The 27,454-nt window shown below is 42.2% G+C and overlaps 1 protein-coding gene across 8 annotated transcripts in view; it reads left to right on the forward strand.

The window, feature by feature from the left end:
* CUX1 (cut like homeobox 1) overlaps window positions 1-27,454 on the forward strand; it is a 270,012-nt gene that overhangs the window by 81,047 nt on the left and 161,511 nt on the right. For all 8 annotated transcript variants that reach the window (XM_030962491.1, XM_030962485.1, XM_030962487.1 and 5 more), the window contains exon 3: window positions 23,281-23,328. In XM_030962491.1, the coding sequence (XP_030818351.1) occupies window positions 23,281-23,328 (48 nt within the window). The remainder of the gene's footprint in view (window positions 1-23,280; window positions 23,329-27,454) is intronic.

A 27,454-nucleotide genomic window follows, 5' to 3' on the forward strand; every position in this document is an offset into this window, starting at 1 on the left:
AAAATCTCCCATATTTGTTCACTGCTTTTGGCTATGACCAGAGGCTTTTTTTCCCCTACAGCTATCTAAATTTTGGAGTACATTTTTACAATCCTTGATGTTTGACACAATCCTTCCCCTTTTTTGGCCCCTTTCCCCTGTGTCCATCTCACTGTGCATTTTGCACAAGGCATCCCCACTGTGAGCAGCATCCCAGGGCTCTGCCCAGCTCTGTGCTCAATACATGCCAGGAAACCTGAAAGCAGCAGTAACAAGGTGTGACAGAACTTGATTGCCCTGATTTTTACTCCTTAAAAATGTGCAGAGTCAAGTCTGTGGTGGTGCTACTGACACTGTGATTGGATTTACTGAATTCACTGATGTAAATACATCCTGACTGTGTGGATTGCAACCCTGGTTGGACTGTGGATGTGTCTGCATTTATTCAGGAGCTCGTTGATCATAATTGATGAAGACAAGGGGTGGGAGGGCAGAATTGATAACTTTCTGGGGAATGCTAGCAGTAGGTACTGTAAGGAAATGAAGTTTCTTATTAAACTGGGCTAACTAGACATGCTGACAATTCCTGAAGTATCATTTGCTGCCCAGTGCTTACAGGAAAGGTGCTGTTAGGAGGTGAAATTTGATAATCAGCTATCACAAAGCTTGGAGGAGGTACCTGGAGGAAAAGCCCAGCTCTGGTAGGTGTCAGTTCTCCCTGGGACAGCACCACAGCAATTCCTTGGATTGTAATACTCTGCTTTAACCCTGTGGCTGGTGTTTAACCCTGGCTAATGAGCCTGAGCATTACTTGCCCTCAAAAACCCAATTTCTAACTGTTTGAGATGTAGAATAGGAATTTCTGCTGCAATTGGTGTTGCCTAGTTGTGTTGGGAAGCAGGTGGGATTGGGGTTAGTAAAACAAAAAAGGCTTTAATAGTCTGAGCATCATCCCCAAACCAGGACATTGCTGGATATCCCTCCTCAGCAGAACTCAGTCCTGCTGTGGGCAGCTGGGGAGGCTGTTTCCATCAGAAACAGCAGGCAGGAATTTCATGTGAGGAAGTTTTAGTGTGCCCAGGCACAATGAATTGGGACACAGCTCAGGGCTAGGAGTGCAAGAGGGTGGTGAAACTGAGGAGGAGGAGGAGGAGGAGGTGGTGGCCATTTACCAGGACACAGAATAAGGATAAGGTTAAAGGATTTAAGGCTGCTGGAAATGACTGAAGACAATAGAAGATGTGCTGAAGTTAGGATGTGAGGAGAGTTCAGGCATTTATCAGTTTTCATTTATGAAAATTCAGTATAAACTTCATGGTTATGCTCCAATTCTGACTTTACACTCCTGGTTCCATCTTCATAAATAAACCTTACAAGAAGCAGAAAGATGTTTTTATCCTATCACAATGACAAGTGTATTTTAATCACGCTGGTTTTTTTTTTTTCTTAATGTTGGCATGATGGATTTTATTGTGTGTGGAGTTGGGAGGAATTGTAGGGAAATGCTGCATTAATTAGATGGGGGGACCAATAGAGTCCATGGATTCACTGCTAACACTTGCAATAATTGTCCATTACTACTTCTTAAGAACAGCTCTCCTGCTCTTAAAACTGCCAGCATGGGGTCCTTAAGAACCCCATTTTGGGTGGAAGGAAACACAGTTGTAATCAAAACAATGATTACCATTGCCTTCATTTAAATGCAGAAGGAGAAACTAATGTGTGCTCTAAAGGGATGTAAAAAATTTACAAGTAATTCCTGGTTTTGAGGTTAGGTTTCTGATGTCCATGGGGAAAAAGTTAATTTCTTAGCTTTCACTTTCAAGTGAATATTTTTGTATTCATTTCTCACTCTGCATTTAAATGAAGGTGATAGTAATCATTGTTTTGATTACAGTTGTGCTTCCTTTCCCCTGTAATGGTGTTCTTGAGTACCCCATGCTGGTCGTGCTAAGAGCAGGGGAGCTATTCTTAAGGAGGAATAATGGACAATTATCTGAACATTAATAGTGAGTCTGTGGACTTCTCAGGACTCCTCAGCTCTCAGAGAATTCTCCTTTTCCTCGAAGGTGCAGGGAAGCTCCCCAATAGCCTTATCTAATCACACAAAGTTCAGTTTTGCAGCTCTCCATCAAGCTGGCAGCAGATGCAGATCTGTCTGCATTTCCACAAACAGAATTACAAACAGATTCTGCATTCCCTGTCCCAGGCTGTTGGGAGTCCAGGATTTTTGTGTGTAACTCCTAAATACCAAACTGCAGAAATACTCTATAACTGTCAACATAAATACAGACTTTTGTGCCATTAGTAAAGAGTGATGACAGGCTGTATGAAGAACACATTCCCTGTCTCTGCCATTCTTCCTTTCTCCCACTCTCCACCCACCCACTCCTTTTAATGTTACTACTATTGTTATTATTTTTTGTAGCAGGCATCGTATCTGGGAGCAGGGGATTAAATTAATAATTCCATTTGGCAACAGGCAGCAGCATCAGTGCTGGAATCCTTTCTGTTCTTTAGTAATATTAATGTTGTAGGATATCATCGGGGGGAGGTGGTTGACTGGAAACTTGCAGATAAATGTAGGGGGGGGTTATTTGGTAGCATTGTTTGTTAAAGCATTTAACCACACAGGAGCAGCAACACTGCAAAAACACTCTCTGCATATGTTTTGAAATGCTTTTTAATCCTGATTTTTACTTTGAAACAAGAAATATAATGCATTTTATTTAGAATTATGGTGCTAGTTGGGGTGGCTGTCAGTACAAAGGCTAATGCTATTTATTAAGGTCCTGGTTTTATTTAATAGCCAGATGAATGGAACAGTTAATAAAAGAAATATTGCTTTATTCCCTGACATTTATGTCCTTGGTTTCCAATAAAGAATTGAAATTATGAATAGTTGATGGTTTAAATTGATGTTTTATGTTGAACGCTAGCTATAATTTCCCCTCTGAGGATTGTAATACCGAGAAACAGATGGTTTTTCACAGTAACAAATTGCTGTGTGTGTACTGGATATAGAGCTGCCTTTCAGCTCCCTCCACCTTCCCCTCCTCAGCCCCAGCAGAGGCAGCACTGCTGCTCTTCCCAGGACAAAGCCAGAGCTGGAGGAAACCCAAACCTATTTTTCCAGGTGTGCTGGAGATGGGAAAAGGCTGCAGAAACTCTGGGAACAACTGAGCAGGATAAACACAGAAGTTCTTGGCTCTTCCTCCTGTCCCAGCGTGCTCTGGCAGCCTGGGCTTCCTTCCCTGGTGCTGCTGGAGGTGAGGTCCTGGAAAGCTGGGAAAAGTGGCAGCACTGGGGAAAGCAGCGATGGTTTGGAGTTAAACAGGCAGCTCCAGCCCAGCCCCAGCTGTTTCTTTGCTTTGGGTTTCTGAACACAGCCAGTCCGCAGTGTCTTGAGGTTTTATTGACATTTGGTCTAAAGTAAATGAGTGCTAAACGCTCTTGTTTATGCGTTTTTAAACTGTTTTTCAATAATTGTTACTGTGGGGAAGTGGTGTGAGATGATTAGTGGAGAGTTTGGCAATCCACATTAAAAATACACCTTTTTATAAGCTAATTATTGAGGGAAATGGTTAGTAATTACCACTTCTAAATGTTCTCTGCTAAGGTTTACATGTAATATTTGGATCAAGAGTCACTTTAAGCTCTATTTAAAAGCGGAAAGAGGAAGAAAACAGGAGGCTGAAGGGAGGGATCACAGCCAGGTCTGTCCTCCACAGCTTGTGGGTGTGAGGCCATTGCTGGACTTCAAAATGCTGCTGCTATTGGCAGAATGAGTATTTGGCTTTTCACAATCCTTCTATGATAAATCATGTTACTGACACACAGTTAAAATACATGGGCTTCCAGCTCAAAACAGCAGCTATTTCATATGAGACGTTAATTGTTCAAAACCAAATTGTGTAGATCATAGGATTAAATTTTTAGTACTAATTTTCAAAAGACCTCTTACTCTAAAAAATGATGTCATGCTTTCAAAATTCTTTTTTCCCTTGGAAGCATGAGAGATTGCTACTTACTCAGTCTTGGTGTCCTTAAAGTTCTGTATATCCTACTACATATATATATATATATATATATATATATATATATATATATATATACATACACACATACATATAAATAATATTATATATTACATATTACATAATATTATATATTGTATATTATATATAATTAGATATGATTATGATATAATATAATATAATATAATATAATATAATATAATATAATATAATATAATATAATATAATATAATATAATATAATATAATATAATATAATATAATATAATATAATATATGTGATATTATGCAGTATAATATTCTATATATTGCATACCTTGACTCTTGACTATAATAAACTATATTTTTTATAAAGCAGTGAGGTTGCTGGAACAAAATACCAGGTTAAGAATCTGAGTTGGTTAATTTAATAGTACCCTAATGTAATAGTACCCTAATTTTTCTGGTTGTCCTGCTGATAGCTTGTATTCAAAACAGTGAAGAAATACATCAGAAATCCTGCCCTTTACTTTCCCCCTTTTGGCTTAATGTCAGGAAATGGCACATTACAGCAATTTGTGTGGCCCTGCAGCGCTGCTAAGAGAGAGAAAGCACTGAGAACACCCAGAGAGCAGGGCTGGAACTCAGTGTGGCCATTGACAAGGACAGGAAAGGTCACAAAAGGTTAAGATGGTTGGGAAAGCCATTTCACATAGATCAACTGTGGTGTTTAATAAGTTACCTGGAACCAGTTTCTAGCAGTTTGTACTGTGGAGCTTGAGCAGGAAAATTCAGCAGAAAAGCTGTCTCCAGTAAGTGTGGTTAAAAGAACCTGCTGGGACCAGCTTTACACAGCTTGTGTAATGAGAAAGCTGCCATCAGAGTAATTTAGAAGTGGCCTTTTGTCAGTAGTTTCTAAGTATCACTTGTCTGAAAAATTCAAGATGTGATAACCATGAACTTTCTGGTAGAAAAGAGTGGTCAGGTGGAGATTTCTGCATCAGCAGCTGCAGAAGTGGGATCAGCCCACAGGTGAGCAAGAGCCCACAGTGGTTTGAAGTCAGTGCTGAGGGATGTTAATAAACTTTATTTACTGGCTCTTGCCCCAAGGAATATTGTGCTAATGCAGCCAGGGTTCACTTCAGCTGAGGGAATAGTGGGAGAGAAAGCAGAGGAGGATCAGGAGATCTGCACACACAGAACAGAAGTAACTTGCACTTGGGCATGTGTTGTGTTTAACTACAACTCTGCTTCCTCAAAGTTCACAGAGATGACATGAAGAAATAAACAGATATTTTTGGTGCTAAAATAAGCCTGGTGTTCTCCCACTTAGAAGAAAAAAATTCTCTTTCTTTCTTTCTTTCTTTCTTTCTTTCTTTCTTTCTTTCTTTCTTTCTTTCTTTCTTTCTTTCTTTCTTTCTTTCTTTCTTTCTTTCTTTCTTTCTTTCTTCCTTCCTTCCTTCCTTCCTTCCTTCCTTCCTTCCTTCCTTCCTTCCTTCCTTCCTTCCTTCCTTCCTTCCTTCCTTCCTCTCCTTCCTCTCCTTCCTCTCCTTCCTTCCTCTCCTTCCTTCCTCTCCTTCCTTCCTTCCTCTCCTTCCTCCCCTTCCCCTCCCTCCCCTTCCCCTTCCCTTCCCTCCCCCCTCCCCTCCCTTCCCTTCCCTTCCCTTCCCTTCCCTTCCCTTCCCTTCCCTTCCCTTCCCTTCCCTTTTCCCCAATAAGTTGCATCTACTGATGATTTATTTACTTAGGAAAAAGAACAACTGATAACAAGTTGAGCATGTCTGTGATCTGAGGTTATCCTTTCCCCAAAATCAGAGGTGTGGGGGCCTCTGGCTCTTGCTGGAGGAGCTGCTGTTGGCAGAGCTCTCATACAAAACATGCTAAACCATGTCTGTACATTAGAAAGTGGAGGTATTAGGCAGCCATCCTCTGTAAGGAAGAAGCACCCTGAATTTCCATCACCTAATCCACTTGTCTTTTTAGTACATGTATGCACAAAACATTATTATAGCACTTTTTAATAAATGGAATAATAGCAGACTTAGTGTTACATACAGGAGATTATCATCTTCAGTGATTGTGCATGCACAGCTTGTGTTATCAGAAGATTAAATGAATCTTAAGGAGATGCTGCTTCACAGTGAGATTTGATTTCCCCCTGCACGAACGCTTCTTAAATTATTGAGCCGTTGTGGCACAGACAACACTTGGCAGAGGGAAAGCCAAGAGGAGAAAGTTGTGAGCAGGCTTTACCTGTCCTGTCAAATGGCTCACCCTGGCTGAGGGGAGAGGGTCCTATCTCTGGTAGCACATGGGGTGAATTATGGGCAGATTAAGAGCTTCCTCCTCGCCTTAAGGCAGCGCTGCTCCCTCCTCCTCCTCCCTGCTTCTTCATCTCCCCCACAGACCTTGGCACGGGGGACCATGAAAACTATCACCTTAAGCAAATCCTCATAAGCTATTCATGTTCCTCGACAACTTTGCTCATGCTGTTTGATTCACAATCCTCTGCCTCTTCAGTTCTCTCACATATTAACGAGTTTGATCACTGCTCCATATAAATGAGGCATAATCTGAAGCTGTCAGACCTAAACTGTCTTGAACATACACTAAGTGAATATATTCAAATTTCTCTTTAAAGCTGGGAATATTTATAATAAAACTTGTCAGAGCTTCGGTTAACAGTTTACACTGGAAGTACTTTTGGTTGTGAAATACAAAAACAAGTCCAAAAATGACTTTTTGAGCTGATATTATTATATTTGCCTTGCATATGGAAAAGTCGTGTTGTGATTTCAACAACAAATGAGAAAATTGGCAAACTTCTATGAAAATTAAGTAAGCTTGAACTTCTATGAAAATTAATTAAGCTGAAACTCCTATGAAAATTAATTAAGCTCAAATGAAAAAGTGTTAAAACACTTCACAAATTTATACTAATGTGACTTGTAACAATCACAATAAAAGAGCAGCGGGTGCTGTTAGCAGTGCTTTGAATTTGGGTTGTGCTGCCTCTTCTGTCACAGCCTGAAACTGGATATCTATGGAAGTGCAAACACTGGACTCATTTATTTTTTTTTATCCCGTGATGTTCCCAGCAAAGAATGCTGTGTAAAAATGTCTCCTGGCTCTCGGGAGAGGCAGCCTCTCCTATTTTCCCTTTGAATGCTCTTTGGTTGTACCTCTCCCTCAGACTGCATCTGTCTGGGCTCTTATATCCTGTCTGATACAAGGCTGCATCCTCGCCTGGCACAGGCCAGCACAGAGAGAGCTCGAGTGTCCTCTGGATTTTTCTTTGTGTTATTATAATAGGAGTTTACAAAATTTAGGAATTTTCACCTTTGTGTGAAAGAAGCACAGAAATAAACAATGTATGATTGTTACAGGACTTAAAATACAGAGTTCCTGACATCAAAGATGCAAGACAGGCTGGCTTTATAAGGAACTGGCAAAAGGAACAGTAGTAGGAGCAAATGATGTCTTTTTTTAGCTACTAGATAATACTTTGGAACTGAATGAAGGCTGCAGCTTATGAATCTCATTTCCCTCCTCAGCCACATCGAATGCAGAGGACGAGTAGATCTCACCAGTGTGAGTTAAAACTCAAACCCAAAGGAGGTGTTGTGGAACCTAATGTCTAATGGCAAAGGTGACAAGGAGGGAGGTCTGGCTGCCTTGAGCATCCTTGAATTTTGGCTCAACTCTAATGGCAAAGGTGACACCGTTTAGCCCCTAAATTCAAAACATCCTACCCAGTCAGAAAACATTCTCTGTGTCCAAGGCAAAGCAGACACTTGAATTGAAGTCGAATCAAACGTGGGGAAGGTTTTCTCAGCAGCCTTGATGTGAACAGGAAATTGATCCTCCAGCGCAAGGCCGGAGTGCCAGGGGCTCATTCTTCACCGAGATAATCAGGCACAAAACGCTGCAAGTTAATCAGTTCACTTTCACTTTAGTATTTACATTCACTTCAGCTTTAAACAAGCATTTAATTAGTTCTGAAAGTGTATTTGAAAGCCTTGCTGTTGGACCTCGTAGATAATGAATGGTGCCTGTGAGTTTTGTTTTGTTACTGGAAAGTGAAACCAGATGCAGCTTGGCCATCCGAGCCCAGCCTCTGGCTGGCTGCGTGCCGTGGCAGATCCGAGTTTTTATCATTTGGGGAGTGTTCTGTGTCTGCACTAAAGCTGCTCATTGTGCTAGGGAAGGATGTTGATGCCGCACAATAAGTTGCTGGAACAACATTCAAATATATAAAGCAGCAGAATTGGATTCCTCTGTTCAGAAACAAAAAAAAAAAAGGGATTAGTCTGTGGTTAATTTAACAACTCCCAAAGTTGCCATTACAATACACCTATATTCATTTCCTTATTAATTATGTGGTTGTGCTATTTAAGCTTCCTTTCTGTCCTTTGGGACTAAATTCTTGTCCTGGGTGAGAAACCAAGCTCCCTTTTGTGTTGGGGATCATCATGTGATGTGAGCAGGGATTATGCCCAGCGTTCCCGAGTCATTAATGGGATTCCCTGGGAATTGTCTCCGACTCAAGGCTTCCCTGCGGGGCCCCTGGACCTGACCTGCTCCTGCTGCTGCTGAAACTTGGTTTTTGCAGTCGCTCAGGGTTTCTGTGGTGTTGAAAAACTCCTGCAAACCGTTTCTTCTGTGATGGCTCTCTAAAGAATATCCATTTTAGATTTACTTAAAACAGCCCTGTGTCCTCTCTTACTGCTTTTGCCCCTTGGGACAGTCTGTTAAGGATCCTCCCCGAGGGGATACAGAGGGAAAATCCTACTATGTTTGTGATGCTTTTAATCCCCAGCCTGTCTATAGACTGAAATAAATAGAGCATTCACCTTTCTGCTTTCAAATACAATTTCAACGTCACCTGTGGCATCCTGATTCATCAAGATCTGTTCTAAGCACTTCTGAATCTTATTGACCACTTGTTTTACAGGATGATAAATCCCTGTTCTCCCAGAGCAAATAGATTTAATAGAGCAGGTTTTTTTTTCCCTTGATTTATGTTTGCCATGACCAGAAAGCAGGATTTCAGCATCCAGCAGACGCTGCTCCACAATTACAGAGTCACAAGCAGGCAGTTTCTGTTTTGCTGCTGAATGACAAATATTGTCAGAGGATTTGGTGACAGTTTATGTGTTCATACAGAACCAAAGCACGTGGTGCAATCGTTGCTTCAAGATTAGACTTTCTTGAAACCTATTTTTGATTTTAGGGGATGCCTCTGAGACAGGGACTTGGGAAGTTACTGGTGAGGGAATGAAAATTGGCAAAAAGAGTGTATTAGACTTGAAAACAAAGATGAGATATTTTTAATGTGTGTATTCTTTAAAAAGTGGAAGCAGTGCGTGTTGTACAAGGTTTGGAAGATGTCTGTGGACATTTGAAAATTATTTTTATCCCCCCTTTTATAACATCATAAGGGCATAAAAACAACCCTAATTGCATTTTAACAAGCCATAGTGTTAGTGCCCAACAGCTGAAGAAAGACTGATGTGCTAAATTGTGCCTGTGTTGTACAATGAGGTGGACTGGAAAAGGCAAAATCAGGGTTTGGCTGAGGGGATGGGTCCGTGGTGACAGCCCCATGCTTGTACATTGTCACAGTAAATGAGTTGCAGGAATAAATGAGTTGCAGGAATTAGTGATGATGACGCCCCCACACTTTATTGATCAGGAGATTAAGTACAAACTGGTTTCTGCAGCTGCTGGCTCTTGTCACTGTGGGTTTGTGTGACGTGGAAGGGGAGCCTTGCACTGGGGTATTTATGGGGGTTTTGGGGCTGTCACTCCTCAAACCTTTGGGAGTCAGAGGCAGGGGATATAGTCCAGAACAGCTCTGTGTATTTATTGTCATCCTTCCATTAGAGCAAGACTTGTCTTAATAACGAAATCCTACAAGAGCAATATCTCCCCTGAAAACCATATGTCAATAGAGCTTTAAAATTGCTCAAATATGAAGAGGACGTTACACAAAATAGATGGATTCTGCCAGCCTAAGGAATAGGAATTGACATTTTTCAGAACAGATGTCATTGATAATTTATAGATGGCTTTAAAAATTAAACTTTATATAGAAGCTGGCTTACAAATGAAGTGTTGTCAATGTTCTGAGTGCACTGGGTACATTAAGCAGAAACGTTTGTGTCACTCAGTGGTATTTAAATACTGCAGAAGTCAGGAGCAGCTGTGTCCTCTGAAAGTCTGCTCCTGTTCAATATTAAAGGCTCATGTGAGTCTGCTGCTTTCCAGATGATGTAGCTGCACTCCTAGGAAGTGTTTTGAAACGAGTAATTATTGATTTTGTCCCTTACACTTCTGATTGAAACCTGGAAGTGAAGCGCATGACTTTTGGAGAAAAAGACAATTTTATGTCCAAAGATACCGGCTTGGCTTCGTGGTTTATAAGCTGTAAAAGCTTCATATTGATGCCCTCCTATTTATAAAAACAGAGTGACAGTTCTCTCTGAAAGCAGAGGCATCTGCTCTAAGTGCACTAACGCAGGGAAATTATTGGAAAGCTTTCTAGTGCTTTTGCAGAATCAGGATTTCCCTTTTCTTTCCCCCTTAAATACACTTTTTGTTAAACTGCTCCAGCTAAAACGAAGTAGGGGTTAATACAAGTTTTGCTAAATAAGAAAAACAACCAAAAAAAAAAAAGCCCCAGCCGAACACTGGAGGCTCAGCCCAGGAAGATGGGAATTCTGAGATAATATTCAATGTGCCCAAAGGGACAATGCTGTCTCTTGTTGTCACTGTCTATATTTAGCCACCGTGCTCATATGCAACTTAAAATACTTAGAATAGCAAGAAGAAATTTTTTTTTCCCTTCATTTGAAGTGGTTCAGTGTAGGGTTGTTAATTTTGGCTTATCACAGCTGACACTTGAGTAAAGGGGGAGAAAATAGCGGTTTGAAGCTTTAACTCTCTCCACATGTGCCCCTCTGAGGAGCCCTCCTGACTCCTGCAAAACTTCCTGGGCTGCCTTAAATTATGTGCCCCCCATTTAGGAGAAGTTCACAGCTCATTTAGTTGATTTAAAATCCATTGTTGTTTGTGCAGCTGATAAGGGGTGAAAAAGCTATTAGTTAACAGACCCGGGTTGAGAAAAAAATGTGAATAATTCCAGCTTCCTACTCGAATCAACGGGAATTCTTCTGATCAGTTAATGTAAACAGTGTGATTTATACTTTAATACTCCAGCTTACATGAAAATAAGCAATAATTTTCACACTTTCAGGAGTGTTTCATGCTGTTGCAAACTAAGTTTTTGCATTTTACCCATTTACTGCAAAGATTATGAAGTATTTTTGTATGACAATCTGGCAAATATTTATGTTTGAGGGACATAACACACACTTCAGTGTGCTGCTTTTCAATGGGAAATGCTCCCAAGGATCAGTTTAAAAAATGGGGCAGAAAAATGAGAGAGGGCAAAGTCCTTGAGGAAATACTGGACAAGTTGTTTATGGGGGGAATGACCTTGGCTGGTTTGGATCCCACTAATGGGCTCTTTATCCCAAAAGTGAACTCCTGGTCAGGAGGAGGTGCTGAGCCTGGGTTTGGGGGAACAGGGAGCAGCAGGGCTCTGCTGAGTGGCCAGCAAGGCTGAGGAATCCCTGCTCAGCCCTGGCAGCTCATCCAGCAGGGAGAACCACCCTAAAATTTCACATTCTGGGTCTGACATGGCTGGAAAAAATCAGGTGGCAGTGCAGGGAGCTGGTCTGTGCAGTCACACCCACAGCTGGGGCTTGACCCGGCAGGAGTTTCTGTCTGCAGTGCTTTCCCTACATCTGCCCTAAGGAAAAACCACTGCTGGAATGCAGCTGGGTGATACCTGCTCCCTCCCCAGAGGTGCTAACAGTTGTTTATGCCTCCACTATCTGATGATGGCACCGAAATGTTTCCTTGTTCTTGTACAAACTTCGGGAGCAGCGTCAGAAATGATCTTGTCTGTTTTGATGGACCACTGGCATGGGTGAATATCTCAGTCCTCGGGTGTGATGGACCAGCAAATGCTGCACAAGCCATTCCAAAATCAATTTTAAAAATGAACAATTACATATTTTTATAAGTGGATTATCAGGATCCAATAAATGGAAGTTATAAAATCAGATAAATTGCTTGATTAATCGATACCAATTCAGAGATTCTATGATGTCACTTGCCCAATTTTACCTTTTTTGCCCCCCTCATGGTGATCCTTAGTGTCTATCCTGACCTGGCAAGGAGGGAGCTCCCTGATTTAGAAATATCAGCACTAAGGCTGTAGTCAGGTGGGAAAACCTGATATGCTTTGGGTCTTAGGAGTGCTTATTCAAACACTGCATTTCCAGACACGGCGTGCCTTCAAGAATTTAAAATAACTTGTTTGAACTGCACGGTGTTAATAAGCAGCTGGGTAAGATACAATCTCCTCTGAACAGTAGCTTTTTCTTTCACTATTTTGTCTGCATTTCCTAGGAGTGTTTCAGCAGCCGGAGCATGACCGTGCTTATATTTTGTGTTGGCAGCTCTCAGCCCTCTGTGCCTCTGCCCCACGGTTCAGAGCAACCTTCATCATCTGCTGAGGTTTCACCAGGGCCATTATTTGTACAAATACAAATCTTGCCCAGGAAGAGGCTGGCTTTGGATATTTGCTTAAAATGTCATTTAAAAGTGAGCCCTGTAGTGGTTTCTGCATCCAAAACTCAGTGTTGGCTTCCAGTCTTTCAGTTTAGCTCACCCTGTTTCACTCCTGGCTTTGAGGAGCTCTTGCCCTGAGCCCTCAGTGGCCCTGGATGTCCATTTTGAGGCATGTTAGGAATATTTATCTTAAAGAAGGTGCTTGAACTTGGTGTACCCTTTGCTTTGGATGCAGCTAAAAGCCTTTGGTATTGTTTCACGTGCTGGCTTTGATGTGAACACTTCAGCATCTTGTAAAAATGATCAGATGTATAAAAGATGGTGATAGGGAGAAGTTTATTGAGTATTTCTCTGGATATAGGGTGTTGCAGGCATTTCTGGAATTCTTTTGTAAGTCCCTCTGTACATCACTCGGGCAGTTTTGACTTTTTTTTTTTTTTTAAGTGTGGATTTTGCCTCTGTTGCCAGTTGGTGCTTGACTTCTCATGGCACTTGGTGTAACTTTGGTATTTCAGGTAATAAGTGATGAAAAACATCTGCTGTTTGCTGAGGTCCACCTTCAATGACAGCAGGACAGTGTGAATGAGAGCATGAGCTCCACAGCATCACAGTCTGGGTCACCCCTCACACAAATGTATTGCTGAGAGGCAAGAGGCACTGACAAAAGTGAATTTTTACTTAAGTGTATCTTAATTCAAGTTTTTTTTTACTGCCTTGAAATGAGTGGGAAAATACTTTTGAGAAAAGTAGTTGTCAGTTTATGTCTAATTTAGCAGTGCTGCAGCTGAGGGAAGTTTGCTACAAAGCCAGGAGTAAGGTAAAAAGTTTGAAGCTTAGGTTAAAACGATGGCAGATAACTGGATCTGTAGTTGCCATATATAGTCATGCAAGAAAAAGTCTGTAGGAATCCTCCAGACGTTTATGGACTTCTCTGATTCATCTGTCAGAGCCAAACAGCTCCAGCCAAGAGATAGGGAATTTGTTAAACTGCATTAAGTTCCTAAATTGCTGTAGCCCAAAGGAGCAATTCTTCCTTTTATAGGGGGGAGAGTAGGAGGGAGTAGGCAGGGAGGATGGTACATTATGAAGTCTCTTCTTTTGGTAAGAGTTTCAAGAGATGAGTAACATTCTAGAGCTCTTTAAAAAAACAAAACAAAACACAAACCACAGACAAAAAACTTGAATTAATTTCCGTTGCTCTCATCAAAAGCTGGCTGTCTAAATTTAGCCATTTCCTATAGACACTCAGCTTATGCTGGCAACAGTCAAACTGTTTGTCCTCAAGTGCAATTTGTCACCTCCCCCTTCTAAGTTGGTAGAAGATAAGCCTGTATTAATTCTGCTGATTTATTATTATACAAGTGTGCCTCATTTTAATCTGCCATCGAGCTGATTGTGCTTCAGCTCCAGCTCCCTGTGTCTCCCTTCCTCATCTTCCATCCTCTGGGCTCCTTTCCCTGCTCTTTTTATCTCCTTTCTCTCCCCACCCCCTCTGAACACTGGAACAGTTCACAGTTCAGCACATGAATTTGGGAATTAATCCCAGCTGAGAGTATATGTTACACTTGTGAGGGGATGCTGCTGCTCCAAAGCTTTATGTGGGTTTTTTATTTCTGAAGTTCAACGAACAAACAGTAAATGTATTGAATAAGGCTGTAGTGAGCTCTTGCTTTCTTTCATCTGGATGATTCATTTCTATCTACTGTGTGCTCCCAAAGCATGTGCATTATGGGCCTGAGCCTGTTTCCTTAGGAGTTTTGCCAGGAAGTGTAAAGGCAGCAAAAGTTTGTTTTCTCCGAATTGCTTCACTCACTGAAGCAACATGAAAAGCTCTGTGCTGTGTTTTTTTATTTAGGTCAGCAAGATGACAGAGTAATTTCAAGGTGTTTTTACCAGGTATGCTAAATTAGATGTAGTAAAAACCTTTGGGTCTGTATCCTGATGTTTTTGAGGTTGTCAATTTTATTTTTTTTTTCCCCTTTGAATTTCTCATCTTTGTTGGAATCTGAAGTTATCATGTTAGCTGCACTGAACCCACAGCCAGTCACTCCCTGCATGGAAAAAGTCACAAAGAACATAAAGACAGCAGAGATGATGGTCATGAGAGTTTTAATAAATATAGGACATGTATTTGCAGGACTTTTTACTCAAGTCCTCATGAAACAACTTGTTTCCTGTAGGAGCAACTGGCTTTGGAATAAAACTGCATGGTCAGGATCAAGATTAAGAAGAAAATCTTATAAAAAGATTAGTAGTGGATTGCATAGTATTGGATTTTCTTGCATTGAAATCAAAGTAAAAGGCTGAGTGTAATGATAGAAATCAGTAAATACACCTGTGTTCTTACATGCAGGTATGTCAGAGTGTGATTAATGCACGGGCTGCTCACAGCTACATTTGTAATCTCTGTGCAAAAGATAAGTAAGGAAAACAATTTTGCAATACCCGATGTCCCAGCAGCACCTCCTCCCCAGTCCACATCCTGTAAGGATCCCTGAGGATGAGCCTGGCTCCTCAGTATTATATTTAACACAGAATTATTCTTCTTGGAAACTTCAAAGCAAGATCCTTGCATTCTGGAAATCAATACCAGGTTTTAAAACATGAGTGGTTTTTAGTAATCTCACTTTTCCTAAATGAAGCAGTACATTGGGATTCATGATTTCTGAATGGTTGGACCCATCTTTTCCTTGAGCCTGAGGAGAAATCCCAGTCCCAGGAGCCCAGTGCTGGCAGACAGCTCCAGCTCCTGACCCACCATCCCAGGATGCAGTAGGATGCACTCTGGTTCCAGCCCTGCTTGTGGGGAGGGAATATGGAAAATTACAGCTGCAATTATGGTTTCACATTAAATATTCTTCTGTCTAAATCCACCATGTGAAGCATTAGGCTGTGTTTGAACTGGTGTTGTTAATTGGACCACAGCACTTAGGTGCCTCTTCTGCAGTCGTGGCCCCTGTCATTAGCCTCTCATTAGACACGTTAATTTTTTAGGGCTCATAATAATTACCTTTTTTCAGAAGTTCCCCATTTTACACTGCAGAGAAACCTCTGATGTTCAGGCTGTAATTGTGGATAACCAGGGGAGAGTCAGGAATACTTTCTCTATAGACTTTCAGAGTGGGAAATACAGTGGATGGAAGATGGAATGCTGCAGGGTGTGATTTGGGAGGAGTGTTCAGGACCTCTTTCACTGCAAGACACAAATCACAGGGGCAGAGAGCTTGTGGAACAACATGGAATTTATGGAGGGGCAGAGCAGTTCTGGTTAAAATTTGACAAATGTTGGTGAGGCTGGTTTTTGGGGATGTAAAACTATATTGGGTTGCACAACTAAGCAGTCAGTTTATTTCCCATTTTATTGGACAGATGGGCTCATCCAATAACATCTGCAGGTACTTAATAAAGCTCCAATTATCTTTGCTCTGTGTAGGGATCCTGGCCTAAGCTAGGAATGGCCATTCCTGGTTTTGCCATGTGATTGTCCTGCTGGCAAGAACAGTGCACCTCAGAAGTTCTGAAATATTTATTTCATGTATCAGATGGGTTTTTATTACACAAATAAGGAGTTCTGCTGACCTGGGATGATGCAGACGTGGTTTTTCCCATGATAAGGGTCTGTCATGGCATGTTTGGTGTCACCTCAAGCCTTCAGCACTGGGTTTAACCAGAGAGCAAGAGGGACAATCTCCATGAAGCCACTGTCCAGTGGGAAGCTTTTTAAATTAATGTTTGTTAAAAGTGGTGCTTGATTTTCTGTGTGTATTGGTGAACTGTTACTCAAGTCATCCTTTCCTTTTTTTCCCTTCTGGAATTTTAGTGGCCAGGCTTTCATTTCATTAGAATTACCTCCTTCCAAAGCTCCACCTGAATCATTTTTGTTTGAACTAATTTTTTTGTTTCCTTGCAACTCTCTACTTTTAAAGTTCTGCAGAGTTCCTGCTCAATGTCTTTCGTAGCCACTGTTAACTCACTGCTTTATGAATGATACCAGGCTTGCCACATGATGCTAAAAAGCTCAGTTCACCCATGTTAACTTGTAAAATTAGTTTTAAAAATCTTTTTTCTCTTCTGCACAGTGTATGTGTGTATATATACACACACTTCCATACATATATATGGTGCAACAGTTCCTCTCTTTTTAAACAGTTGTGAAGGTCCCCAGGCTGTTTGGATGTGGCTGCACAGGCCCAGAGTAAACCTGTGAGCTTTTTGTTTATTTGAACTTGGAAGAAACCATAAGAGGATTCCATTAAGACTCAGGCAAATTCCACTGAAAGCAAAGTCCCAGCCCAGTGAGGAGGCTCCTTCCCAGAATCTCTGTTTTGCCCAGCTTGGGAAGAGCACACTTTGCACCTTGCCACTGCAAGGGGTCACAGGACCAGCCCCAAAATTCTCCCTCTTCACCCCTCTCCCCATGGCTGAGTTGGACCCACCAGGGAATTTCCACAAAGAAACTCTTGGAATTTCTCCATGGGTCTGCTGTCCCTTCCCTTGGGATTGTCACATGGCTGCAAGTCTTGCAAAATTGTCTGAAGTGGTCAAACAGCAAAAATTCTGTCTCTTTTCAAGGAAACCTCTATCAGTGTTTATTCTGCAGGCCCTACTTTGGAACCTCTCTGAATTACAGTGCCCAGGGTTTTGCTCAGTGTTCCACTCCAGGCTGAAATCTGCACTCACTAAATCAGCCCTTCACAAATGGAATATTTTTTCACTTCTTGCTGGGTGGGTCCATACACTGAAAAATAGGTCAAGAACAGTAATCTAAATCTACTGCTAATAAATAATTAAAGCTAATGGAATTTGCACAAGATCTGTGAGCTTGAAATATTTCTGAAAGTACTGTGGTGTACGTTTTGCTACTGTAAATCAAGATTTTTTATTTATCATTGTGCTAGGTTGAAACATATCTATAAATGTGACTTAAAAAGAGTGGTTTTTTGTACAGAGAAAACACTGGCATGTTAGTGTATTGAAATAACTAAAAATATCTCAGAAGATTGATATGATTGTGATTCATTCTTTAATGATTGGATTTCAAGTAAATACTTCAGCAGCCTTAAGCAATAAGAGGTTTTATATCTCATTAAATCAAAGTGTAAATTGAGCAACAAATTGTTTACTCATATGATTTACTTTGCCTTATATTTTAGGAATTAAGTAAGTCATCTAAGCTACTGTATAATACCTGTTTGAACAACTAGCTGGGATTTCAGTTTCATCTCTTTCAGATTAAAGCAAAGTCGAACTTGCTGGAACTAATTAAATATAAAGACTTAAATGTTTCCTTTAGTACACCCCCAATCACATGTGCTCAGGATTTCCGGTGGAAAAAAAATAGAATACTCTGTATTTTTTCATAATACAAAGAAAGAATATTTAAATCTGGTATTTTGCACTGGTAGGTGTCTGAGTGATCCCGACCCCTTCACGCATTTCCCCATAGCAGGGCGAAGCATCTGTGCTTGCTGCCTCTCTCTAATTAACCAGCAGAACTGCTTACTCCTAATTATGGTTAACTTGCTGATTTGTGTGTTTCATGGTGACAAGTTGTGTCCTTGAAGTACACAATAATCAAACACACCTCAGAAGTTGATGCCAGCGTTCTTCCCAAATCCTTCGTGCTTGGCTCCCTCTCACCTCTCCCCCTTTCAGCTGAGTTTATGGGAAGCTCAGCAACATTCTGGAGATAATAGTGGGGTGGATGGAGTGTGCAGAGCCCTGGTTGTGAGGGATAAACATCCTCCCAGTCCCTAGGAGCAGACATCCACCCTCCCAGCATGCTGCCTCTGGGGAGAGGGGCATAAACCTGGCACAGTTTTTGGCAGGAGAGCTCCCCCTCAGCTGGGCTATTTCTTATCATGGAATGATTTGGGGTGGAAGGGACCTTAAATCTCATCTCATTCCACCCCTGCCATGGGTAGGGACACCTTCCACTAGCCCAGATTGCTCCAAGCTCCATCCAACCTGGCCTTGAACATGTCCAGGGATGGGAAATGTTAGGTGTTGATGGAATTACAAACACCCCCCTGCACAGCCAGTACACCCTGGGGGCTGTCTGGAGGTTATCCTGAGTTGGTTTTTTTTCTTTTTCTTTCTTTTTTAAAGTTCTTACGAGAAAGAATGTGGGGTCAGGCTGTCCAGCCCCTGCTAGTTCAGAGCACAGGGCAGTTCAGTGCTTTATTCCACGTGGGCAGACAGGGAAAGGCACACAGGAGGGGAAGGGGAATCCACAGCATCTCCCATGATGAGGCTGCTCCAGAATGGTTTGTGACAGCTGAACTGGTGATGTCACCCACGGGCTGTTCCTCATTAGGATCCCTGTGCCAGACACAGGGACATTCCCCAGCCCCTGCCTGGCTCCAGCAGACAGAATACACAACAATTGGTGGGAAGTGTGGCCAGGGAGCCCCACGCTGGAATGTTCACCCAGGGTTTGGGGCTGGGTTCTTTCACGGGGCACAGTGCTTGTGCACATGATAAAGGTGTGTAGGTCAAGCTCAGATCTGCTGGGACAATTTATCAAACTGAGGTCAGAGGGCTCTTGTTGTGACATTTAGAGATAAGCATTTGGGAGGGAAATGAGATGGAGCAGCCTGTGAGGAGATCAGAGGGTGCTTGTGTAGCTTCAGACCTCAAGTAAATTACAAATACAGCATTGGTAGCCTGGCCATTGCTGTGTCCTTTGTACTCTACACAGGGTATTAAGATCTAGATAAATAATGTAGTTTAGTTGTCAGAAAGACACATTTGTTGCCCAGGATTTTAACACAGATTTATTCTTGGTTTATTTTCCGGGGAGTTATTTTTAATGAGAATGGAAAGGGAGTTAAAAATTATGTGGATTCAGATTTCATTGTTTAGCTACTTGATCAAAATATAAACTCATTGTTTTTACTCTTGTAAAGAGGAAATGCTGTATTAGCTTTCAGCCATCAGATTTGATTCAGATAATGATACAGCATGCTCATTCATGGGCTCTTCATCAGATACTGAGTTTGTCTGTGATAGAGCCCTTTTCAGAAAACTGCTCTACTCCTGATAAATCATCCAGAGAGGAAGAATGCATGTATTTAGATGGCATGGAAAAGTAGGCTAATAATGGGATTGTATTCCTATACCCAAATATTTCAGTGTGTTTGTGTTGATAAATTACAATTTGTTTTAATGTTCATTTGCATGGATCCTTTTCAGCTGTTCTGCTTGGCTGCAGTGTTTTGGTAGCTCTGTGAGGGACTGGAGCCTGGATGCTTTTCCTGTTTTGATCACAGCCCAGGCAGTAAAGGCCACCACACTTTAAACAGATAATAAATCACCCAGTGTCCTTGCTAACCAACACTGCAGATTCCCCTGGGTCTGAACTGAACGTCCTTCTTCCTGTTCAATTTAGTGTAAAGAAGGTAAAATTCTGTTTGAAGTTCAGTGTAATATTTTGAGACAAAGTCTGATGAGAAAATTTTCCAAACTGCCAAAAATAAATCTCCCCAGCAGAGCTGTGACTTGAGGCATATGTATTCTTGACTTCTGTCTGTTTATTTTTATTTCCCTTTGGTTGTGAGCTGTCTCAAGTTTTGATGTTGTTCTGCTGAGGAAGGAATTATAAAAGCACCCTATAAACTCTTTCCTATAAACTCTTTCCAAAGGCAAGGCAGGAAAAGAGGGGAGAAAAGAAAAACTGGTGTGAAAAAGGTGTTTATGCCTTTTGCTGTGGTGTGTGCCATTTATCCACTCACCTGCATGGAGCTGAGTTTAAAACACTGGCTCACATTGCTGCAGTTCCCTTTCCTGGCCTGTTTGCTCTGTCTCAATTGTTCAGCTGCAACAGATTTCAGGTTATTGTGAGGATTTCAAGTTGTCAAAGCATTTACCCCATTCAGGTGTGTGCTCTGATGTGTCCTGGGATTGCCCCAAATGGATTGCAGTGGGATAAGCCATTGCTTGCCAATGGAGCCAGATCACCCTGAGCTGCCTTCTCCTCTCTCAGGAAATATTTTAAAAGCAGTTTTACTCCCAGCACAAGCTGCTGTCTGAATCAAGCATGTTTTCCCATGATGAATTTTGCTTGGTAACGTTCTGATTGCTGGGATTAGTGTTTAGCATCCTGAATTGACTAAATTAATTCACTTGAAAAGTTTTCTCCCTTTTTGTTTCTGTTTTCATGGCCTTGAGATGCTCCCTCTATTCCTCTCCACCCTGCTTCTCTCCCTCTCTGCTGCTACAAACAGCCAACAACAACATCCCTCATTATTCAAGATGAATATGAAGGTGAAGTCCTGACATAGTTTATATCCTGAAATAAAAAGTGCTGCAAATCCTGTCTTTCAGAAGTCAGGATGTGCCAGAGGAGGCAGTTAAATAGCAGGATCTTGGCTAGGGCTTGCCATGGCCACAGGAGCAAGGATGACATTCTCCTGCCTCTGGATCTGGGATTACATCTCCTGTATTTCTGCTTTCACTTCTGACATCACTTTTCTGGCTGGTGCCAAACAAGTCAGTAAATTCAGAGGCAATATCAGGGACAAAAGCCCTAAACCCAGTGATTTTCAACCAGCTGAGATTTTTATTTCAAGAAAAGTTGTTTTGCTTGGATGATGTAATTTTCCCTGATTTTATAAAGGGTGCCGGTATCCAGGCTGTAAATCTAATTCTGTTTGTAATTTCACTGGGCACTAAAACTGCCTCTGCCAGATTTTGGCCTTGAATGTGGGCATTTATTTTGCCATCAGTGGTTATTGTTACTTTTTTCAATGTCAGCATCATCAGGTTACAAAGAAAACACGTTCTAAAATGTGCACAGCCCTCAGGTCTCCCTGAGAAGGCAAGGAGTGGGGAAAAGCTGCTCAACCTGCCGGTTTGCTTTGGTAGAAGTGCAATTTGTAGATGTTTGGGATCCACAAGGACAGTGTCCAACCTTTTTGTGTCCCAAAACAGGCAGCAGGATTTATCAGGACACATTGGGGTGACTTGGCTTGGCCTAAGAACAGAAGCACAGTTTGGTTCAGTCCAAAGAGGCAGCTCAGAAAGCTGCAATATTATCCTTGACTTGATGGGGATTAAGCTGTATTTTAGTGCAATAACCATGTCGCAAGTGAAATTTGACTGATCATTTGTCTTTGATAGCTTCATTTGCCTTGGGCCCCCTAAGCCATTTCTCAGGGAGTGGGAGAACTCCTGATACTCCAACTCTCTGCATGACTTGTCATTTAAATGACAAAAATCACTTCTCTCAAAAGCCTACTTTTCCTTCAGGAAAATCAGATTAAACCCAAGGCTGAGAGTGTTTTGGTGAGTGGTTTAACATCCAATATGTTGCATGACTGTACATGTGTAAGTAAATGTGTTGGAAAAGAGAATTTCCCAACTTTTTAAGGTCACCTTCTTTTCTGAAAAGCTTCAGGCCTCAACAGACCCTTTTGTATATAGAGAAAATGCTTCAAAGATGTCTTTGTGACCCCCTGCATGAGGTTCAGGTAGCTCAGGGACTGTGGCCTGTGTGGAGGGAGGAAAATTTCATGGTGACTGTTCTAGTCGTGGGCAATGTTACCAGAGCATTGAAGGAGAATTGGAGGGGTTGTCCAGAGTCTGAGCAAATCTCACCTGGCCTTAAAAATGGGTCTGTAGCACTCCTTTAGCACTAGTTCTGCTCAGCTGAGCCTTGGAAATCTCCACCAATGGGAAATCCCCCTTTCCCTGCAGCAGCATCAGTGCTGCCCTCCCAGGTGATGGAGCTTCAGGTTATTGCTTTAATCCTCTTCCAGCTGGAAGTGCACCATGAAGTGGCTGTTTGTGCCTTGTCAGTGGCAAAAGCAGGAATGCAGCATCTTGGCTATGCATGACTAATAGTGGCCTCTGCAAAGTTACTGGATTTTATTCTTCAGGCACACACATAATAAGAATTCTTGAATTTGTAAGTGAATTAGACCCAAACCAGCTTAGAGGCGAAGCCATAGAAAATTTTATGTACAGTAAATGTACCTTTTTTGTCCTAAATTATCTCAGTTGCTAAGTAAAAATATGCTATAAACCTTTAGAGTGATTTTGTGGGCAGTGTTTTAATGAATTTTGTAGCACTGAGTGTGTTGTAATTTGGAAGAAGAAATGTAGAGTTATACAGAAACTAACAAATAATACTTGTCATCTTCCATGAGCTCCAGTTCTCTGATGACTAAAGCCAGAACACTCTTGGGAAAATAATAAATAAACCAGAGATTTTTCAAAATGGCAACACTTGTAGTTGAAACGATGGTCCAGAATCATCTTCCTTTAAGCCTGGCTTCCATTTGTGGGAATTTCCTTGGCATTAGTTCAGAGGTGTCACTGCTGTGGAGGTAGATAGAGACATTTACTACTAATCTCATTCATGTTTCAGCTGAATTAGAGGACTGAAGGCATTCAGTGCTTAGCCAGCCCCTCACAGTTTGGATAATTATTACCATTTGCAGCACATGCAGGTGTATGTCAAACTGGAAATTCACACCTGCTCAAAGTGAACTCCAGGTATAATTCTGTTTTCATCAAATCTCCCAGAAAACACAACCAGAATTGAAGTAACACTTGAGAACTGAAAATAACATCAGGAAAAACACGATGATGACTTGTCCTTCCCAGTGTTTCTGATGGCATATCCTGCTTGTGTCTTCCAGGACCTGCGCAAACAGGTAGCTCCATTACTGAAGAGTTTCCAGGGAGAGGTAAGAGCTGCTTCTGCTTCTTATCACGTTTTCAGTGCTGCTTCACATGAGCCTGGTGTGGCCACAGAGCCCTCAGGGCTCAGCCCTTTGCATTTTGTGTGTGCAGGGAATGTCAGCACCTGAAGGGAGCCTGAAAGATGGAGAGGGAGGTTTTACAAGAGCAGGACAGGACAAGGGGAAATGGCTTCAAACTGAGAAAGAACAGGTTTAGATTGGATATTGGGAAGAAATGCTTTCCCGTGAGGGTGGGGAGGCCTTGGCACACGTTGTCCAGACAAGCTGTAGCTGCCTCATCCCTGAGAGTGTTTAAAACGAGGTTGGATGGGGCTCTGAGCTGTAGGGGCATAGAATATAAGAAAATAAAGATAATGTAGAAAGTAATCTTACCCCTAAGGAGTTGCAGCTGGGTCAATTATCAAAGATTAGGAGCGGGCCTGACTTTACCAGGCCACAGCTGTGACCAATGAGAAGATGCTATAAAAGAGTGGGGTGGCTGGTTGGGAAGGGAGTTGGAGTTTGTTGGCTGCTTTGTGGAGAACAAAGAGTCAGAGCTCTGAGGAGATGCCCACGAGAAACACCAAGGTGTGGAACTTTCGTGATGAGAAGACAACAGTGTGGAACCCCTGCAATAAGGTGACAACACTGACAGCCTGGGATAGAGGAACATGTCCCTTCCCATGGCAGTGGTGTGGAACAAGAAGATCCTTAAGGTCCCTTCCAACCGAGGTCATTCTGTGATTCAGGGTTTGTGCTGGACAATCTAAACTGGTCACATCTCTTTGCTCTGACCCTCTGTCACCGTGGCAGGGACCCAGGTGGCCCATCCAGCTCACTGGGCCTCACTGACCCTACAGCTTGAGCTGTTAATGAATGCAGTGCAGTGCCCTCATAAAACACCAAAATACTGCAAATTGTTCTCCCTGCAAAGCTTTTCAGCCGTAAAACATTGTATTGCAGAGGGATGAGGGAAAACCTTGGGTTGGCAGGGGTTTGTTGGAGAGGCTGCAGAGGCTTCAGCCCCACTGCTGGCTCCCACTTGGGTTTCCCCTCACAGAACACACCAGCAGAGTGCTCAGGAGTTTAGAAGCCAACTGTTGTTATTCTGAGGGGTTTCTACAGGCAAAGGCAGCTGGGCCAATTAGAGTTTTCCATTTGAGCTGTGGTTGTGCTGCTCAGGAAGCATCAGGGAGGGAGGGTGGGAATTAAATTTGTCCTTGTAAAACTCCGTGCCTGCCTGGGGTGCTGGATGGAAGCTTGAGCTCACACTGATCCACATCACACAGCTCTGCCCTTCAAGAATTGTGTTCCAGCACTTCCTCAGCCCATGAGCTGTTCACTGACTTTAGATTGTGGCAGTCCCATCAGCACAGGGAAGTTCAGGAGCATGTTTGCAGGATAGGGGTTTTAGTGAGGCTTGCAATCCTGATCACCTCTACATCCTGCTAAATCTGTGTCCCAACCAGGTAATAATCCCTCATTTCAAAGCAGCATGGTACTTTTTGTTTTACAACCTGATTTCCCAAGTATTGGTAGAAATAAATAAATAAACAGGATAACTTTGTCCTTGATATATCCAACAGACATTTGTGAGAACAAAGAATGACTTGTGTGAGTCCGTTTGCCAATGGAAATTTACACTTTAAAATTGCTCTGAGTGCATTGCAGTGCTTTCAGAACCTTTTCACTTCAGTTTCAAGCTTGCAATGCACTGACTGAAAAGTGCATGTGTGCTTTCAGCACTGTTCTTTAATGAAGGGAATGTCTGAGGATCAAGTAAAAAGCATAAATTTAAATTTGGCTACAGTGAAGGAGATTCTTCCATTAGATCTTCCCTGGTGGAGACAGCTCCCTGTTACCTTGGCATGGCTCACACACACTCCTCTCCTTTAGTTTTGCTTCTCTGATATAAAAGTGAAGTTTATTTTGGTATCAATTCAACCTCACCAGAGTAAAATTTGCTGTTGTAATCCCCTGTTACGTAAATGAAGCACAAATACATTAAAAGATTGTGCTGCTGAATCTCTGAGCTGGTGATTCCAGTCTCCCTAATTGAGACTGGGTTTCAGAAACCTAAAAAACCTGAACTAATCATGATTGACTACATAAATGCACCACATTAAACTGTGAATTATGGTATTTGATTATAGATGTAATTACTGTATCTTGTTTTGGAGACAAATCAAAATACCAAGGATATGAGCCTGTTCTGTTGAGTTATATTTGATTGTTCAGGATATAGATCTGGTTTCTGGTTGTTGTTAAGGCTGACTCTCTAAAACACCAGGAGATAACTGCTCTGGGTATCTCAAAAACAAGCTTTGTTGAGCAAATAGGCTTCTCTCCATTTCAAATCCACAGGAGATGCCTCAATTCCTGTCCCTTGAGAGGCTCAGGAGCAGCACTGCTGGGAACAGACACTGACCTCAGCAGCCCCCTGGGACTGCCTGGCAATAATTTATTACCTGGCAGGTGATATTTAATGTCCTGGCAGGAGCTGGCAGAGGGACCTTTTGGTCACACAGTACCTGTGGGATGGGATGTGAGCAGGGAGGAGGAATAGGGCAAGAGGTTCCCCTATTTTACTCCACAGACATCAGTTTTCAGCCCCACATTTGTCCCTGGAAGTGTTCAAGGCCGGGCTGGATGGGGCTCTGAGTAACCTGCTCTAGTGGAAGGTGCACAAGGGAGGTGGAACAGGATGGGCTTTAAGGTCCCTTCCAACCCAAACCTTTCAGTGATTCTATGATTTTGGGTTTTTTTAAAAAAAAGATCAACAGCAGTGAATAAATAAAACAGAGGCAAGTGAAGTGGTGAGAGTAAATGTATTTTAGGGCCCCTTTGCTGGAGGGTGAGTGTCCTGGAGCAGGAGTGGGGAATGCTGTAGGAGCCGCCTCCACAGGCATGGTGGGTGGGAATGTGGAGCTTTGGGGCACCCCCAGCTGCTCACTCAGGGCTGAGGATAAAGGTTCTTGCCTGATGCAAATTCTCCATTTCCCTGTTGGAGTCTCCCTCTGACTCCTGTGTCCACCCCCCACTGCTGCTGCTGCCTCATCCTTTGCCCAAACTCTGCTGTTGGACAGAATTAGGAGCTTTTGGCATGGAATAACAAACTGGACTCCACATCAGAAGGGAAATGGGCTTTTGCCAATCCCACGTGGGCTGAACTGTCCACAGGGCTCTGGGCTCCAGGGAGGGCCAGCAGGTCAGAGGATGGAGGCAGCTCAGATAAGCCCAGGTGTTTAAGCAGCTTTACATGGATATTGCTGTGTTCCTGCTCCCCACCCCTGCCTTCCTCAGCACTTTTTCTGCTGTGAGCCCACATTCAGCACAAAGCTGGGTTTTCCCCCTCTTTTTGCTGGCTTAGTTTCCCACCAGGTGGGTTCAGAGCAGCAGCTCAGTGCAGGGGAGAGGCCAGGAGAGCAAAGCCAGGGACAGGAGCAGCACAAATGTGTCAGCTCAGGTTGACTTAAACTGTCCTTGAACTGTGCCTGGGTGAGCCTGACGTGACTTGGAGAGAGGGGAAGTTAAGCTCAGGTATTTATGTCCCCTCCCAAACACGATTTATGGGAGCTGCTGGTAAACCTGGGGCCAGTTGGCTTTTTTTAACAAACCCACAGGTCACTTTAGCCAATTTTTCTCTTCAGTTTCAGCATGGAATGTTGATACTTCCCCCCAGTATTTTCCCTTTATATCATATGAATTTATAAATACCGGACAAAGCAGAACATTCTGTATTCCTTAGTTATTTATCTCATCCATTCAGATTACAACTGTTCCAGTTATCAAATATTCAGTTTCCATTAGTACTTGGAAATAACTTTTTTTGTATAGATCTGAGTGCGTTAAGTAACTGGATTTTTTATGATAAGAGTTAAAGTAAAAGCACTATGAAATGGAATTTAGCATACTACAAATTTTCAAATGCATTCCTAGTTCAGCATGAGCCCCTATTAATTCATCACTGGAGAATAGTTTTATTATAGTACTTTTTCCTTATTTAGGATCTTAATGGAAATTTGAAGGCAGTTTTCTAATTTAACAGAATGTTGTGTCTGCTTCAGAGCTGATGGTACTGTTCTTTTGAAATCTGTGGGTAACTTCTCTGCCTTCCCTGGAAGATTTAAGG

Source organism: Camarhynchus parvulus, chromosome 19 (genome assembly GCF_901933205.1).
Source record: "Camarhynchus parvulus chromosome 19, STF_HiC, whole genome shotgun sequence".
In the NCBI taxonomy this organism is placed as follows: domain Eukaryota; kingdom Metazoa; phylum Chordata; class Aves; order Passeriformes; family Thraupidae; genus Camarhynchus; species Camarhynchus parvulus.